We start from the raw sequence: 16,430 nt of genomic DNA, 5'->3' as shown, positions 1-16,430 counted from the left end.
AGCTGGGCAGACTTCACCACCTTCAAACCATTCCTCTCCTGCCAGCAGCATATCTCAGCTTGGCTGCTTTAATGGCACCACAGACCAGGTGGCTTGCAAACAACAGAAATTGATTTCTTGCCCTTCTGGAGTCTACAAGTCTGGAATCAGGGGGACACCATGGATTCCGGTGAAGGCCCTCTTCCGGATTGCCGACTGCCAGCTTCTCCTCCTCCCTAGGTGGAGAGGGGGTGAAGGGGAGAGGGTGTTCTGGGGTCCCTTTTATCAGGACATTAATCCTATTCATCAAGGTTCAACCCTCATGACCTCATCACCTCCCAAAGGCCCCACTCCTAATGCTGTCACATTGCGGGGCTACGATTCTCAACATATGCGTTTTGGACACAAACGTGTAGACTGAAACACAGCAAATAATTGAATGTGGGTGTGTAGCATTTACAGTCATTTACCAAGAAGGAAATATTAGAGTTCATTTATAACCTCCTTACCAGTCACTGCATTTACAGTAGTGTGTTGAGAATACTGATATAACTTAGAAAAATTAGAAGCTTGTTTACAAAATCACATACCTATGTTAAGTTGAACAAAACCCTCACTAAACTTCAGCTGTTGAAATTCTGTTTAACCCGAGTGGCTAACTAAAAAGCTTCTTTAGGATGCAGAAGTCCAAAGTCTCTGGGCCTGTGGGGTCTGTCCCTGAGTGCTTCAAAGCACCCTTGCATCAAAAGCCCATGTTAATGGTTTCCTTCAGTCTATAACTTCACATGGCCTCATTAAGTTCACCTTCTCATGTGGCTTTTCTTGTGTGAATGACATAAGTGTTTTCTTTCCTCCCATTTTCTCTTTTTTTTCTTCTCCTTAAAGTGTCAGAGCAGAAGAGATACACTTGCAGACTGTATTTTTCCTCGAGCATTTTTTTTTTCACATGAATGTTTTCCAGGGAAGGCAGCTCTATTTAGCTGTTAACTGCCATTTCCATGACCATCCCGGTGTATCTCCGTGGGTCCCCCACCCCCACTTGAATCTACCACAGAATTTACTACCTAAAATCTTCAGTGCTTTCTTAACCTTTTTACGACCTGTACATCACCTCTCTATCAGAAAAAGAGTTTATGGGTTTTTTTTTTAAATTTTTTTTTTTTAACATTTATTTATTTTTGGGACAGAGACAGAGCATGAACGGGGGAGGGGCAGAGAGAGAGGGAGACACAGAATCTGAAGCAGGCTCCAGGCTCTGAGCCATCAGCCCAGAGCCCGACGCGGGGCTCGAACTCATGGACCGCGAGATCGTGACCTGAGCTGAAGTCGGACGCTTAACTGACTGAGCCACCCAGGCGCCCCAGAGTTTATGTTTTAAAGGCAGGATGTCTGTTTTTTTTTTTTTCTCAGAACCTGCAAAAATCACATTTAAGCAAAGCTCTTCAACCAGATCCACGGTCAGTGTCTCTGTTGAGGTGTGGCCAGGACTCCTGACTTTGATCTCCGCTGCCCTTCAGTTTTTCCCAGATTTCTATTTTGGCCCAAGTAGCTATTCAGAAATGGAAGTCTAGTTAGTTTCCAGCAACTCCTGTGTTTCTATATAACTTTTGCTTCTTAGGGTAAGATAGATCAGTGGGCTAGACTTTTCTGTAGATGAGCCAACCCGTCTTGGAATTCCTATCACTTGTCATCTCTAGTGATTATCAGAACCCTTGAAGGGATCTGCATATGATGAGCTTTGACTCTAGGGTTAGCCACGGTGTTCCTGTTGTAGACACATCTTTACTTTTTCTCTGTAGGACTACGTTAACTGTGCCGAGGTATGGGTGGAGTACACCTGCAAGCATTTCACGGTATGTGCGGCTGTGGGATCGTTTTGGGAAGAATTATGGGTTTTTTTGTGTTTTTGGTATCTTTTAATGTTGGTTTGTTTTTGAGAGAGGCAGAGTGTGAGCAGGGGGAGGGGCAGAGAGAGAGGGAGACACAGAATCCGAAGCAGGCTCCAGGCTCTGAGCTGTCAGCACAGAGCCCGATGTGGGGCTCAAACTCACCAACTGTGAGATCATGACCTGAGCTGAGGTCTGATGCTTAACCAACGGAGCCACCCAAGCGCCCCTGGAAGAATTATGTTTTTATTCGTGTTTATAATAATGAATAAGGCTAGAATAGGCATTTAGGCATTTTACAGTGGTAATCGTCCTTAATTTATAAAAATGGCATCCTTTTATACTATAGTGTGGTGGAGGGTTGATATGCGTACTGTCACAAAAGTGTCATGCTCACGTGCAAATTGGGGAAATGCTCCATTACCAAGGGAAGCAGTTTTTCCCCCATAGGATCCCTTAGATGCTTACATTCTAAAGTGCATTGGGACTCTTCCTGGGGGTCCAGGAAGTAGCATTTCTCAAACATATTTGACTTACGTGTAATTTTTTTCTAAGCAGAGGGACTTCTTTCCCTGTGCCCAGACCAGAACCTCAGTGTGGGAAATACTGTGTGTGTCAGAGAGCAGACCTTAGAAGCAGGCAGGACTGGGTTCACATCCTATTGCCAAAATGCTTATTTTCATCAGCTGTTAAAAACTGAATTCAGGCATTCGTGCCGAAAAATGCATGTATTGTGAGTTTGCTACCTAATGAATCTTCAGACAGTATATCCGCGTGATCATGGTCCATATCAAGAAGTCAGGAATCAGCCCCGAGCTCCCTGGACTCTGCTTCTAGTCACAGCCCCCAGCCTTTGGGGGCCACCGTCCTGCCCTCTAACTTGATAAATTGGTTTTGGCCTCGTTTTAAACATTATGTAAGGCTGGTCTGTTGACTTTGTTTACTTTGTCCAATTTTTGTTTTATCCTTATTTTGGAAATTTCAAACATGATTTCCCTTATAATCCTCACCCAGAAATGACCAACTCGTGACAAATCTTGTTTCATTTATACCCTCACCCCTGGATTATTCTGAAGAAAATCTCAAACATTGTGTTTTCATCTGTCAGTTTTCAGCACATGTGTGTTAAATATAAGATTCCCTTAATCTTATCCCAACAAAAAAATTAGTAATTAATAAAAAATTAAAATCATTCAACGTTCAGATTTCCCCAGTTGTCTTGTATTTTTTTTTAATTGTTCAGTCAGGATTAAAATAAGGCCCATACGTGGCAGTAGACTCCTAAGAGTTCTTTTAAGTTACAAATTCTCTCTCTTTTCCCCTCCTCCTTCCCTTCCCCTTTTATCCTCCGTCTGTGATTTATTTGTGGAAGAATTTGGGTCTTTTGTCCTGTAGAGTTTCCCCGTCTGGTCTGGCTAGTTGTGTCTTGTGGTGGTGTCCACTGTGTTCTTCTGCTGTCTATTTCCTGTCAGTGGGCAGTTAGTTCTAGAAACTTAATCAGCTTCAGATTCGATTTTTTTGGCCCTGCGGGTGCTGGTTTGCTACTTCTCCTGGGAGGCTCATGGTGGCTGGTTGCCTCCCTATATCGTGGGCAGCCGCCGAAGCTCGTTGCATCTCATAGTTTCTTAGGGGCTGCAAATTGGTGATCCTTGGAATTATTAGCAGCTTTTCTTTGTTTATTAGCTGGGATACTTGTAGAAAGACGGCCTCCTCGTGTCAGGTATTTGGTTACCCTGAAGTGCAAGTTTGTACAGAAAAAGGCAGGATTGATGCTGCTTTTTCTCCTCTGCTAGTTGTAGGATAAGGATTTGATTCCTCAGCATCCCCAAAGGTGACCAGTGAGTAGTTGTTGGTATCTTTCATGGATTTAAATATACTTGAGTTACATTATTCTTGCTGATGCTCATTTGTCCCCTTTGTCCAGTGGGTGTGTCATCAAGTGGCTCCCGAGTCCTTCTGACATGCTCTCCATAGTCTTTGATGCCCTCCTCGCTTTCTGTTACAAGATGTTCCAGCTGCCCTGGCATATTTCTAATCCCAGTTTCAGAATCACCACTAAGCTAAATCACTTAACTTGTCTGAGCCTCCACTTCCTCATCTGTGAAATGGGGATAATCCCGTTCATGCCAAGGAGATGAGTGAGCATTAAGTGAGAGAGTAAATATAACGGCAGCTCTTTAGATGACAGATATGTGTGATACAAATACCTTAAGTAACAAATACCAAGCACTTTACCTGTAAGCTGTGCAGCCTCATAGAGACCTTGCCAGGAGGCTTCACTATTCCACGGGTCAGTGTACCTTTTCTGTGGAGAGGCAGATAGTAAATATTTGATGCTTTGTAGGTCATACAATCTCTGTCACAAGTATCCAACTCTGTCATTATATGTGAAAGCAGCCACAGACAATAAGAGTGAGCACAGCCGTGTTCCAATAAACTTTATGCACACTGAAATTTGAGTCTCATAATTTGGGTCATGAAGTGTTCTTTTGTTTGAATGTAAAAATCATTTTCAGTTCGTGGGCTGTACAAAAATAGGCCCAGGGCTGAATTTGGGCTGTGGTTGGCCGACCCCTGATAGAAATGACAAGAGTGAAGTGAGCATCAAGGTCGCTCAGCTCGGAGGGGCTGACTCTGTGCACTTCCCACAATGCCTCGGTGCTCCTGCCAGTGCCTGGGGAACAGCCTGGACAGGCAGGCAGAAAGTGGCACGGCTGATTTTACCAGCATCCAGGGAAAGCTGTAACACCCCAGAACCTTTGAGAACAACGTTTTAGTCCTGACCTGGTGCAGAAGTAGTTCCCTTCAGGGCTGTGACATAGGTGGAATTTCTCCCCTTAAACTATTTCCTGCAGAATATTTGAAACTATTTCATGGAAGGTATGTGATATATTCTGAAGTTATATATATTCTGGTGTCCTTGCCACCAGAAAAACAGCGACTGCCTTTCAGTGTCTAACACAGGTTTATTTTCCTCTCTTAGAAACGAGAGGTGAATACCGTTTTGGCTGATGTCATCAAGCACATGACTCCAGATCGTGCATTTGAAGACTCCTACCCTCAGGTAACGGATTTGCTTCTCTCATTTCCACACTGTTAGAAATTTTATTCTGTTGAACCAAATAGGCATGTTGCATGGGTTAGGCTGTGAAGTCAGATAATCTTTTTTTCGAATCCTAGCTCCGCCGTATCCTCGTCATGCTCACTTTACTCAGTTACTTAACCTTGTGCCTCAGTTTCCTTACCTATAAAATGGGAATAATAGTCCTACACTCAGAATGGTTGTGAGGATTAGGTGAGATGTCATATGGGATCCTCTGGCACATTTGCTTGGCACCAGTAAATAAAGGGCCTGTGTTTTCCAGTCAAACTGACTTTTTATTTGGAAATAAGGTCCAGCTTCTTGGAAAATTGGAAGAATAGCTCAGAGAACTCCCATTAGTCTTTACTAAGATTCACCAGCTGTGAACATTTTCCGTGTTTGCTTTATCATTATCTTGTGTACACACGCACGTACATCAATATGTGTTTACATTTTTTCCGACTCCTTTGAGGTTATGTTGCATACATCATGTGACTTTGCCTCTGAAGAATTCAGTGAGTATTTCCTAAGAAGAAGGACGTTCTCCGTGTAACCACAGTTTGGGAATCGACTTCAGGGGATTTGACACTTACATTTTCCTATTGGCTACTCCACAGTCCATATTGTAGTTTTGTCAGCGGATTCAATAAAGTCCTTGATATCAGGTATTTTCCCCCCTCCAATACAGAGTCCAGCGAAGCTTCATTTAAAGTAACTTTTGACCTAATTAATAATTGATTTTGTATTTAATAATGTGATGTTCTGGCATTTATTGCCTGTGATCAATTTCTAGCTTAACTTAATACAAGAAAATTAATTACATGTTCTTGTGAGAAGTTTAGAATTCTCTCTAACATTTTGGTAAGAATGTTTTCACCATTTGCAGATTAAAATAGTTCATCATTAGAATTTACTGAGTAGGCACTGACTACCTGACATTTTTCTAGGTGTGATGAAAACAATATATAGTTGCGCACAACAGGCTCTTGGTAAGCATCGTTGAGTGAATAAAGCATGTGAGGGCAAAGTTCGTATCCCTTGTGGGTCATCAGGATCTTGGGCGCAGATGAAGACTGAGTTGCATTAGAATTTTTGTTGAGCAGCATTTGGTAAGACTTTGATCCTAGGGACCCATTTAATTGAAGACTTTAACACAATAATTTTACTATAGTCCATTCCTAAGAGAGAGGAGTAATTACACCGTACAACTCTGTCATATCTAGAAGCAGCGTGTAAAAGGTACCCCAAGGATCAGCCTGCATTCGGGACAGCCGCCCATATGAGTTGTGAACCCCTTGTCTTAAGTGATTTAAACAAATGATTTAAACAGCGGTGTTTTGAGTATAAACACAAGTACTTGTCAGTGAATTCTCTCTTCTTGACAGTAGTCAGCGGCAAGGATTTATATTTTCCTTAGAAAAAGCACCTCTGTGGTTCTCCCTGTCAGCAGGACTGGGCACATCTCAGGGTGAGGGCTGGTGGACATCGGTACCTGGGTATCTGGGTCCAACCTTACGGACTGTGCACCATCCCAGGGTAGTGAGTGACGTGGCCTTTGACTCCACCGGCAAACTCAGTTCATTGCCTCTCCACAGAAGTAGTCAGTAAATACAAGGTCATGATGGGCTAGAACAGGGGTCTGTAAACTGACCCATCGGCCACATGTAGCCCATCAGTTGTTTTTGTGAATAAAGTTTTATTGGAACCAGCCACACCCACTCGTTCACATGTTCTCTGGGGCTGCGTTTGAGCTTCCATAGCTGAGCTGAGCAGTTGTGATGACTCTGTGGCCCTTTGAAGAAGTTTGCCCACCTCTTGCATATTCATAGCTGCGTTGAATGGAGAGCTTCCCAAGGATACACACGACACTGCTCTAAGGCTCTTACGTGAACTGTCCCACTAATCCTCACGGTGAGCAAGACACTGCTTTGCTCTCCATCTTACAGAAGACGATGATGACTCTGAGCAGTGGCTTCCCCAAGACTGCAGACTAATACAGGGCCTAACCCACCCTAATAATCCCCCTTTCCTGAGTGATCCAGGTTTCCCTTATTGTGCTTGTAATTTCAAATAATGAAAGAAGGTTGCCTTTTAAAAATATCTAAGTTCTGGGGCGCCTGGGTGGCTCAGTCAGTTAAGCGTCTGACTTTGGGTCAGGTCATGATCTCACGGTTTGTGAGTTCGAGCCCCCACGTCGGGCTGTGTGCTGACAGCTCAGAGCCTGGAGCCTGCTTCGGATTCTGTGTCTCCCTCTCTCTGACCCTCCCCTGCTCACACTCTATCTCTCTCTCTCTCATACAAATAAATAAACACTTAAAAATTAAAAGAAAACTAAAAATACCCAAGTTCTATTAAATAAAATGTGTTTTCTGTGTGGTTTTGCAGCTTCAGTCGATAATTAAGAAAGTGATCGCCCACTTCCACGATTTCTCCGTTCTCTTCTCAGTGGTAAGTAACGTGCCTTAATTATCTTTGGAAATCTGTTTCTGAGTCAGAGGTTCGCTTGGTGTCCCGGGCCAAAAGAAATACTTAATGGTTCCTTTTACAAAGTAGTTAGGTCTAAACAACCTCAGTATTTATGGCATAACAACCTAATCAGCGTCTGAAAAATTAGTACACAGACTGAAAGAAAAATATCATCTGTATTTCTTTCATGACTCACTAATGGGATGTGTGCCTGTCTTGAGCACCACACAGCCTCTCAAACATTGGAGTCAGGCTGGACATTCTCTTCCTCCTCTCCTCTTCCACATTGATTTTCATAGGTGACCTTATGTCACACGTGCAGTCTAACATCGAAACTATGAAATGGCGTTGAAATAATAGTTGTCTCAGTGTCTGACAGAATTGAGATTTTTCTGTGTCCTTCAAACTTTCAAATATCCTATGATGCCCCTTCAAGTTGGCTCTGGTGCCCTGGACGAGTACAAACCTAGGGGATCCGCTTCCCTTCCACTCCCCCCTCTTCTGGCTCCATTCATGTGCACTCACAGGAGTGTGTGTGTTTTTTAATTAAAAATAGAACTTGTTATTTTTTGGACATTTGCCATATTCTTCAAGCACCGTGCTGGACCTTGGCATGCATTGTCTCGTACCGTTTTCACAGCACTGCTGGAAGTAGGAGCACTTAGGATTCCCACTTTACAGATGGGAAAACGGATGCTGGAGGAGGTGGGGTAATGTGAGTGAGGTTGCACAGTTAGTAAATGCACAGTCGGGATGTGGAGGCCACTCTGAACAACTGACTCTTCTTTCTCTGGTCAGTACAATTGTAAAAAAGACTGAAGCCCACCTTGTGTTTTCTGGAAAAGTCCATGGTCCTCTAAAGATTGCCAGATGGTTCCCAAAATGTTAACTGTCCCAGCCCTGACCCCTGGGAACATGTAAGTTGTTTTAATAGTACTGGGCCCTCTCCCTGCTTTTAGGGGAGTCCTCTTCTGAGCTGCCTTAGAGAGATGAACAACTCTTTCTCTGCTTTGACCTTCGAGGAAAATGTGACCCGCAAATTCCTTCCAGTAACTTGCGTAAATTGCATGTAGAGTGCTTTTTTTTTATTTTTAGGAAAAATTTTTGCCATTTCTGGACATGTTCCAAAAAGAGAGTGTGCGGGTGGAGGTTTGCAAATGCATCATGGAAGTTTTTATCAAGTAAGTGTAACACGGCAAAACCGGGAGCTGGGATTCCCGATGACCTTGTGAAACCTGTTGATAAGAAATTGGTTTGTGTACTTTTGAAGCCTAATGATATGGATGTATTTAACATCCAAAATAACATTGAAGGGACAACCACATAAAAGGAACAGTCGTGATAGAAGTTTGTAATTAGTGCTTAAAAAGACAGAGTAATAAGTATTAGCTGGAGCCTGGCCATCACCTACGTTGTACTCTGATATGCATTTGGAAGGAGCATTCTGTTAATGAACTCCTTACGGAGTAACATTTTATTTATTTATTTATTTATTTATTTTTATTTTTTTATTTTTTTTAACGTTTATTTATTTTTGAGACAGAGAGAGACAGAGCATGAACAGGGGAGGGGCAGAGAGAGAGGGAGACACAGAATCTGAAACAGGCTCCAGGCTCTGAGCTGTCAGCACAGAGCCTGACGCGGGGCTCAAACTCACGGACCGCGAGATCGTGACCTGAGCCGAAGTCGGCCGCTTAACCGACTGAGCCACCCAGGCGCCCCCAGAGTAACATTTTAAAAGATAAAAATAAAGTCATACTCGTCAAGGTCTCAGGACTAGAGAGCTTTCCATCTTCAATGTTTAGATTTGTGATCAGTTTTCCTATTTAGTTGCTTTCCTTTTGTTGACTAAATCTGTGTTTCCCCAAACTGCCATATTGCTGGTGGAACATAAAATAATTTTAGGTGGTACATGGAGGAGAGATTTTGGTTTTGATTTTAAAAGTTGCAAATTTAGGGGTACCTGGGTGGCTCAGTTTTGGTTAAGCATCCGACTCTTGACTTGAACTCGGGTCATAATCTTGGAGTTCGTGAGTTTGAGCCCCTCTTTAGGCGCCACACTGACAGTGCTTGGGATTTTCTCACTCTCTCCCTCTCTCTGCCCCTCCCCTGCTCATTCTCTCTCTCTCTCTCTCTCTCTCTCTCTCTCTCCCCCTTTCTCTCTCAAAATAAATAAACTTAAAAAAATACATAAAGACTGTATATTTAATTTAAGGTATATTAGATAATATAATTAGTTTAATTGGTGTTTTCATGTATTCTGTTAGGACAAGGTCAAATTTAAAAAGTTAAAGTTGCTCTAAAGATTAATATGTAGATATGGCAAGATAAAATGTATTAAGATGGTACCTAAAGAACCTCAGTTTGGAAAACGGAGTTAGATGTTGCTTGAATAATGTATGTTTTAAGCTTTCCTTATGTTGTCTTCCTAAAAGATTAATTCCATATGCTTGGAACAAATATACCTACTTTCCCCACATAAGGACTTGTTATAAGACCTTGTCCTTCTATATTATTTGAAAAGCCAAATTAATAATTTTGCCTGGCACTCAACACAGTTATAGACAGGTTGTAGACTGCTTTAGAGGGTTCAAGAAATGTAGTAAAAAAACAAACAGGTTTGCCCTTTGCCTGGCTTAGGAATTGCAGCAGTTTTGTAGGATTTACCATAATTTTAGGAGAAGTTAGAATATGTGTAGAAAAGCAAACTTGTTATTGAAAGAAGAGTTAAGAGAAAAACAGAATATTGCCCATTACATGTTCAGTGCCAGCTGGGTAATTTGCTGTTTCTCAGATATGTGCAGATGAGAAACTCATCCATATTTTCATTGCTGTGGGTGGACATCGCTTTTACCATTGTCTTTAAATGTCTTGTAGGCATCAGCAGGAGCCCACAAAGGACCCCGTCATTCTGAACGCCCTTTTGCACGTTTGCAAGACCATGCATGACTCTGTGAAGTAAGCCACGCTAAAGGCTGAAACATAACATGGATTGGGTCTTAATACCACGTAAATAGTACATTGGGGAATTACTGCTTTAAGCTGCCACTGTGAATAGTATCATTTTGTGGTGTCTATTAAAATTCTTGCTAATGAGGACATTCCAGCCCAGGAGAAGAGAGAGTGAGGGTAACCTTCCTGCAAACATGAGATGGCAGATGTTTTTACAAAGGGATTTCTGTTGAGAGAAAAAGACTGGTTTCATCCAAGTGAACTCAAACTCCATGTCTCCTGGAGACTTGAGAGCAGCAGATAGGGGAGTAATGAGTTCACTCATCCAGTAACCTAAGCTTCAGATCTCTCTCATTATTAGCCAGCTATTTGAAATTCAAATGAAATGGCATATATTCCTTACATGAAGGGCTCTAGTTGTTTGGCAGACTTGAGGCCCAGTCCTGTCCATCCATTGGCCTTACCTTTTGGGTCAAAGGCCAAATTATGACTCCTTTGCTTTCTAGTTGTTTTTTTCCTTACGTGTTTCCACTTGGTTGTGTTTGAAGCAGTTCCTGCTTATTTGTGGCTTAAATTTTAGTCCCCAAAGAATTTTTAAAGCACAGCAGCTTGATTCAGTGGAAAATGTTCTAAGAATTGAGAAAATGGTTTTGGAACTTAACCATCAACAAGGTGAATTGTATTTCTTTTTTTTTCTTCTGAATTTTGGAATCTTGGTTTTCATGGCTTTGTGTTTGCAACCTCAGGAAGAGTTATAAAAGTAAAAATATCAAGACTTTTCATAATAAATGGAACCAATGAACTTTTTAGTTGAGCAAAAATAGAAATAAAGGCACAAAACACATCCAGAAAGGCACTCTTATTGGTAGGATCCTGGGTTTTAGCTTCAGTAACATGGCAAGTTTATTTCTCTCTTGCTAAAGGTGTGAGACCAGAAGGTTGGGGTAGGTAGGTCTGCTTTAGAGCACCAGCCAGGTCCCTGCTGTCTCGTTGCTCTGCTATCCCTCGGGGATGTTGTCCTTGTCTTCCCGGGGGCAGCTGGCTTACCTCCACCATGTATAGCCCATGGGCATTGATGGACAGTAGTTTTCTTTCTGGGAGGAAACTTGGAAGGCTCACCACCACTTGTGCTTCCATCCCATTGGCCAGAACTGTCATATGGTCACACCCAGCTACAAAGGAGGCTGGGAAATGGGAATCTCAAAGAATGAAAGGGACATTGCTTTGTTAGCGGGTGGTAAGCAGTCTTTGCCAGTACTTTCCCCTAGAACGAACCAATACACAAGAAACTTGGCTCCTGTTTGCTGTAGGCTCTTAAGTTTTCTTTAAAAATAAACTTGCGGAACTGTTAACAGGCCTTCACACGTGTAATGAAAACTAAGGACATGGCATTTTCTTATTTATATTAGTATTAATATTGCTATTAAATAGAGGTAGTTGCCATCTGTAATGTACTTTAAGATGCCTCCCCAGAGTGAGCTGGATTGATGGATGGAGAGGGAAGGGGATAGTTATGTGATAGAGCAGATACTGTAAAATGATAATTGTGGGATCTGGGTGCTGGATGTATGGATGTTTGCTGTAAATGTCTTTTGACTTTGCTGCATGTTTGAAAGTTTTTACGACGAACTGTTGAACTAAACTCCTCTGAAATATAAAATTTGAAGTTGGACCTTGCTGTCCAAATTCCAAGGGAAAGAAAGTGAACCTTTCTTGGAAACACCGTCTTTGAGACAGATGAGAAACACACATTTAAATTATGTTCATTTAGATTATATATTTTCACCAAAAGAAACACAGCCTGTTGGGAGTTTTTTAAATCTAAAAAATGCACAATGTTCTTACCTGTTAAATTGTTTGCTTCTTCTGTATCCTTTGGAAACTTGCATTTATTACCTCGATGTTAATTATGTACAATTATTGATTTTAGTGCACTCACTCTTGAGGATGAGAAAAGAATGCTGGCATATTTGATTAATGGATTTATAAAAATGGTAAGTCTTGGGGAAAAAGTTGCAGTGCGCTTGGAATGTGATGTAATTGTTTACTCTTACTCCGGGGAAAGCAGTTAACATTATGTTCCCTGGTGCTTTTCATTTTTATTAAGATAAGATGAAATTAGAAAACATCTTACATTAGCCAGCACTCCCCTGGGGGCAAAGAGAGCCAAGACAAACTGGCTTAAGGAAAAAATAAAGGGGAGGGTGGAGTGGGGGACTTATTGGCTCATGTGACACGAAGTCCAGGAATGGAGCAGCTGGACACGGGTGTCTCTGTGGTGTCGTCAGGACCTGCCGTCTGTGTGTCTTTGGCCCGTGGATCTGCTCTCGGGATGTCCTCCCAGGCAGCCTCACTCCCCTCAGGGGCTCTAGGTTTCCATTCCTTCCAGCGCTGCAGCCCAGCAGGAAGGGTTCCAGCAGAAGTCCTGGGACTGAGTCTCTAGATTGATTTGGGTCACTGGCTCATCCCTGCACGAATTGCTGCGGTGAGGGGGAATGAGCACACGGACTGGCCAGGCCCGGGAGACATGCATACACCTGGGCAGCCCAAATCACGTGGACCGGGAGTGGGGACAAGGGGCTCCCTGAAGCCCCCGATGTGCTGCTCATCAGGTGATGGTAAAAAATGGTTTGGGCGGGGGATGGGTGTGGACACAATGCCAAGCACCTGCTCTCCCATTGTTTTAGTTAACCTGTTGGTGCGTAACAACTCACCCCAAAACTTAGCAGCTTTAAATATTGGTGTTTTATTCATTCGTAACGATCCTGTGGGTTGAATGTGTGGCCAGGCTGCTCTGTGTAGCAGGATTGGGGCCACGTTGGATCCACATGGCCTTGCTTACTTGTATAGGGTCTTGCCGTTGGGGCCTCATTTCTCATCCGTGTGGCCTCTTACTCTCTGCTCTTCTGCCATTGTCCAGCTGTCTCTGCTGAGCTCTCTTACGTGGTGCAGGCACAGAGGGAAGCCGCAGGCCTTTTAAGACCAAAGTTAAGAAATTGCACCGTGACCAGTGCTGCCTCCTGCTTTGTTCTCTTGGTCAGAGGGGTCACAGGGTTATCGCCTTGGAGGGGAGGGAAGAGTCCACAGGGACCCTGCAACACCACAAGCCGTGTGGGAGCAATTGTTCAGCCTTCTTTGGGAATGACCCACCACACCACCCTAGCCAGAACCACCTTTGCTTTAATCCTGGGTGCGCAGAGCTAAAATACCAACTGCTGCCAGTATCTTCTTCTCATACGAATGTCAAGACAAAAGCTGGCCAAGATGAAAATCACCAGATCCCTGTGAAAATAACCTTGAACATGTGACTGGTTCAACAAGAGGGTCAGTGCTAATTGTTCAACTGACTCTGTAGATAAAATCCATTTCGATGCAAAATCAGAATCAGCCTTCCAATTCCCATGTTAGGAAATGCACCTTTTACCAGGTGACTCTCCTTGCCCTTGACTTATACGCTGATCAGGTGGCATTTTAGCCTTTTATGGCTTTGTCTGAAAGCCACCAAGTTATAGTGGAGAATATGAGGAAATAAGATGTGAAACCTGATAGCTATAATGGAAATAGCAACGTTAAACCCCCTCTGGACAAAAATGATTGCTGTAACAGTAAAGTTTATCCTACTAACCAGCTGTTCATAAATTGGAAGAAATGGGGGGAAAGGGGATTTTTATTGATGGAGAAACTTCCATCTATGGCTCCAGCAGCCACCAGTAAGTTGCTGAGGTTGGATTCCCCATCAGGAGGCAGAAAGGTGTGGCTCTTATTAGGGAAAACCCTCTGACAAATGGTGCTCAATAACCAAATTGATGTTCCGTGAAAAGGCCATAGCCAACAAACACAATTCCATTATTTCCTTTCCAGTGGTTTCCATCTAGCCTGGGAAACTCTATTTACATTCTGAGATTCTGCTCTGAACCCTTTGGTCTTTTTATTTTCTAGTCCAGTGCTCATGTCATAAAGATGAGGTGGTAATGGTAATATTTCAGTTACACACTGGGCAAAGTAATGTGAAGTCTAATTGGAGTAGATTCCAGCGTGCTCGAGTGTGTTTGTGTACCCCTGACGTTTCCACCTATTCATTGCTGTTGGCGGGAATTTTGATGACTTCTCATCTCAGCACTTTCCCTCCCACACAACGCTCAGGGAAAACTCTTTTTTTTATTATTATTAAAAAAAATTTTTTTAACATTGATTTATTTTTGAGAGAGACAGAGCGTGAGCAGGGGAGGGGAGGAGAGAGAGATAGACACAGAATCTGAAGCAGGCTCCAGGCTCTGAGCCTAATGCTGGGCTTGAACTCAAGAACGGCAAGATCGTGACCTGAGCTGCAGTCAAATGCTTAACAGACTGAGCCACCCAGGTGCCCCTCAGGTAAACTCTTTTCCATGCTATGTGCTTACAGTTGCCTAGAGATAACACTCTCAGCATCGTTTTCCTTGCTTCTAGGTGTCCTTTGGCCGTGATTTTGAACAGCAACTAAGTTTTTACGTTGAGGCTAGGTCAATGTTTTGCAACCTGGAACCTGTTCTTGTGCAGTTGATTCACGTAAGGATTTTCATGTATTCGTTTGTTTTCTCAGTCAATATTTATTGTTTATATGCCAGGCCTGGAGTTTAACCTGGGATTCTTGTGGCCCCATAACACTCCTGTTCTTTAGGGCGTAAAAGGTGGTTTTTCAAAGATTAATCCAGTCTGCAATTTTGCTTAAGTCTTTGGATGGTTTTTACTGACCTCTTTTGCTCTGAAATTAGCATATTCTCATTCCCATATGCCAGTGGCAAAGTGAGTTACCTGATTAGTTACTTATAGAAATAACTAACCTGTGGTCCTTGTAGCTTAACCAGAGTCCCAACATTGTTAGATCATGGTAGCTTTTCATGGGGCCCCCAGGCCAAAAGAAAGAAATAATGGTTCTGTTTATTAGACAGTTAGACTCAAACAGTTTGAGTATTTATACCCTAACAATTGGATAGCTCTTTGAAATAACACCATATGTAAATTGAAAGAGAAATAACATATCTTTATTCTTAAATAATCACAATTACTTAAGCGTGTGTGTCTACTGGGCACTGCACAGCTTCTCAAACCTTAGAATCGGGTTGGCATCACTACCCTTCTTTCTTGTTCCACATTGATTTTTTTTTCCACATTGATTTTTGCACACTACTTGCTTTTGATCAGAGCAGCTGCTGAAAACCCGTTTCACAAAGATAGAATGTCGCTATAAGCAACAGTGCAGTCCAGTGTTGAATCTGTGGGCCACCTCATACCCGTTCTTGACACAGTGTTCAAAAATTGAACATTGTTCTGTTGCCCTAAAATAATCGCACTACCCCCGTGAGTTTGCTACAGCCCTCGAGGATGTCACACCACACAGTTTGGGAACCATAGGACCGAACTTCTCAATTTGTGGAAAGATTCCTCAAGGCTCTTTAATTGCTTCACATAAACTCAAGGAGAGCAACCTTTTTATTTGGTTGCTGGTTATCAGGGTATGTGAACTTAAGTTCTAAAGGTAGAGACCTCATCTGGAATTCAGTGGGAGGTAATAGTGCTCACCTTGTAGGGTTGGGGGGTTAAGTGACCTAATGAGGGTACGGCTCTTAGAACAGCACCCAGCACCTGTGTCCTCTGAGTTCAGTGTGGGAGCTATTACTTCCGTTCTTATGGTTCATGTTACTGTTGCATCGCTGACTTGTGTGTTTGCTTGCAGATTTGGAGATTTCTTTTAGGATCTCTAAGATCTCAAGCTTCGTGTGTGGGATTTCTGGAAATGAAGTGAACCCTGGCTATTCATTAAACCAGAAAATGGTCATTCCCAGTGCCGACTGATAGGCAGGAGTGCCTTTTGTTCTTACCGTCTTGGAGATGTTTGCTTAAGCCGAGGGGGAATCAGGCCTGATGGCCCCTCTGGCATTTCAGCGTTCAGCATTAGCCAGTCTGGGCCCCAGATAGCATGTTCTTACTGACTTGTATGCAGTTAATATCCAGATCTCTATGGGAGGCATGAATCTGAGCCAGCTATCATTTCATAACCATTTCTGTTTTGTTTTTTAATTAATAAA

The 16,430-nt window shown here is 42.7% G+C and overlaps 1 protein-coding gene across 7 annotated transcripts in view; it reads left to right on the top strand.

The window, feature by feature from the left end:
- VPS35L (VPS35 endosomal protein sorting factor like) overlaps positions 1 to 16,430 on the top strand; it is a 118,088-nt gene that overhangs the window by 64,720 nt on the left and 36,938 nt on the right. For all 7 annotated transcript variants that reach the window (XM_042922492.1, XM_042922493.1, XM_042922491.1 and 4 more), the window contains 7 exons: positions 1,779 to 1,832; positions 4,849 to 4,929; positions 7,333 to 7,395; positions 8,509 to 8,594; positions 10,291 to 10,371; positions 12,296 to 12,359; positions 14,812 to 14,910. In XM_042922492.1, coding sequence (XP_042778426.1) covers positions 1,779 to 1,832; positions 4,849 to 4,929; positions 7,333 to 7,395; positions 8,509 to 8,594; positions 10,291 to 10,371; positions 12,296 to 12,359; positions 14,812 to 14,910 — 528 coding nt within the window. The remainder of the gene's footprint in view (positions 1 to 1,778; positions 1,833 to 4,848; positions 4,930 to 7,332; positions 7,396 to 8,508; positions 8,595 to 10,290; positions 10,372 to 12,295; positions 12,360 to 14,811; positions 14,911 to 16,430) is intronic.

Source organism: Panthera leo, chromosome E3, assembly GCF_018350215.1.
Source record: "Panthera leo isolate Ple1 chromosome E3, P.leo_Ple1_pat1.1, whole genome shotgun sequence".
In the NCBI taxonomy this organism is placed as follows: domain Eukaryota; kingdom Metazoa; phylum Chordata; class Mammalia; order Carnivora; family Felidae; genus Panthera; species Panthera leo.
This window is presented reverse-complemented; position numbering and strand designations above follow the sequence as displayed.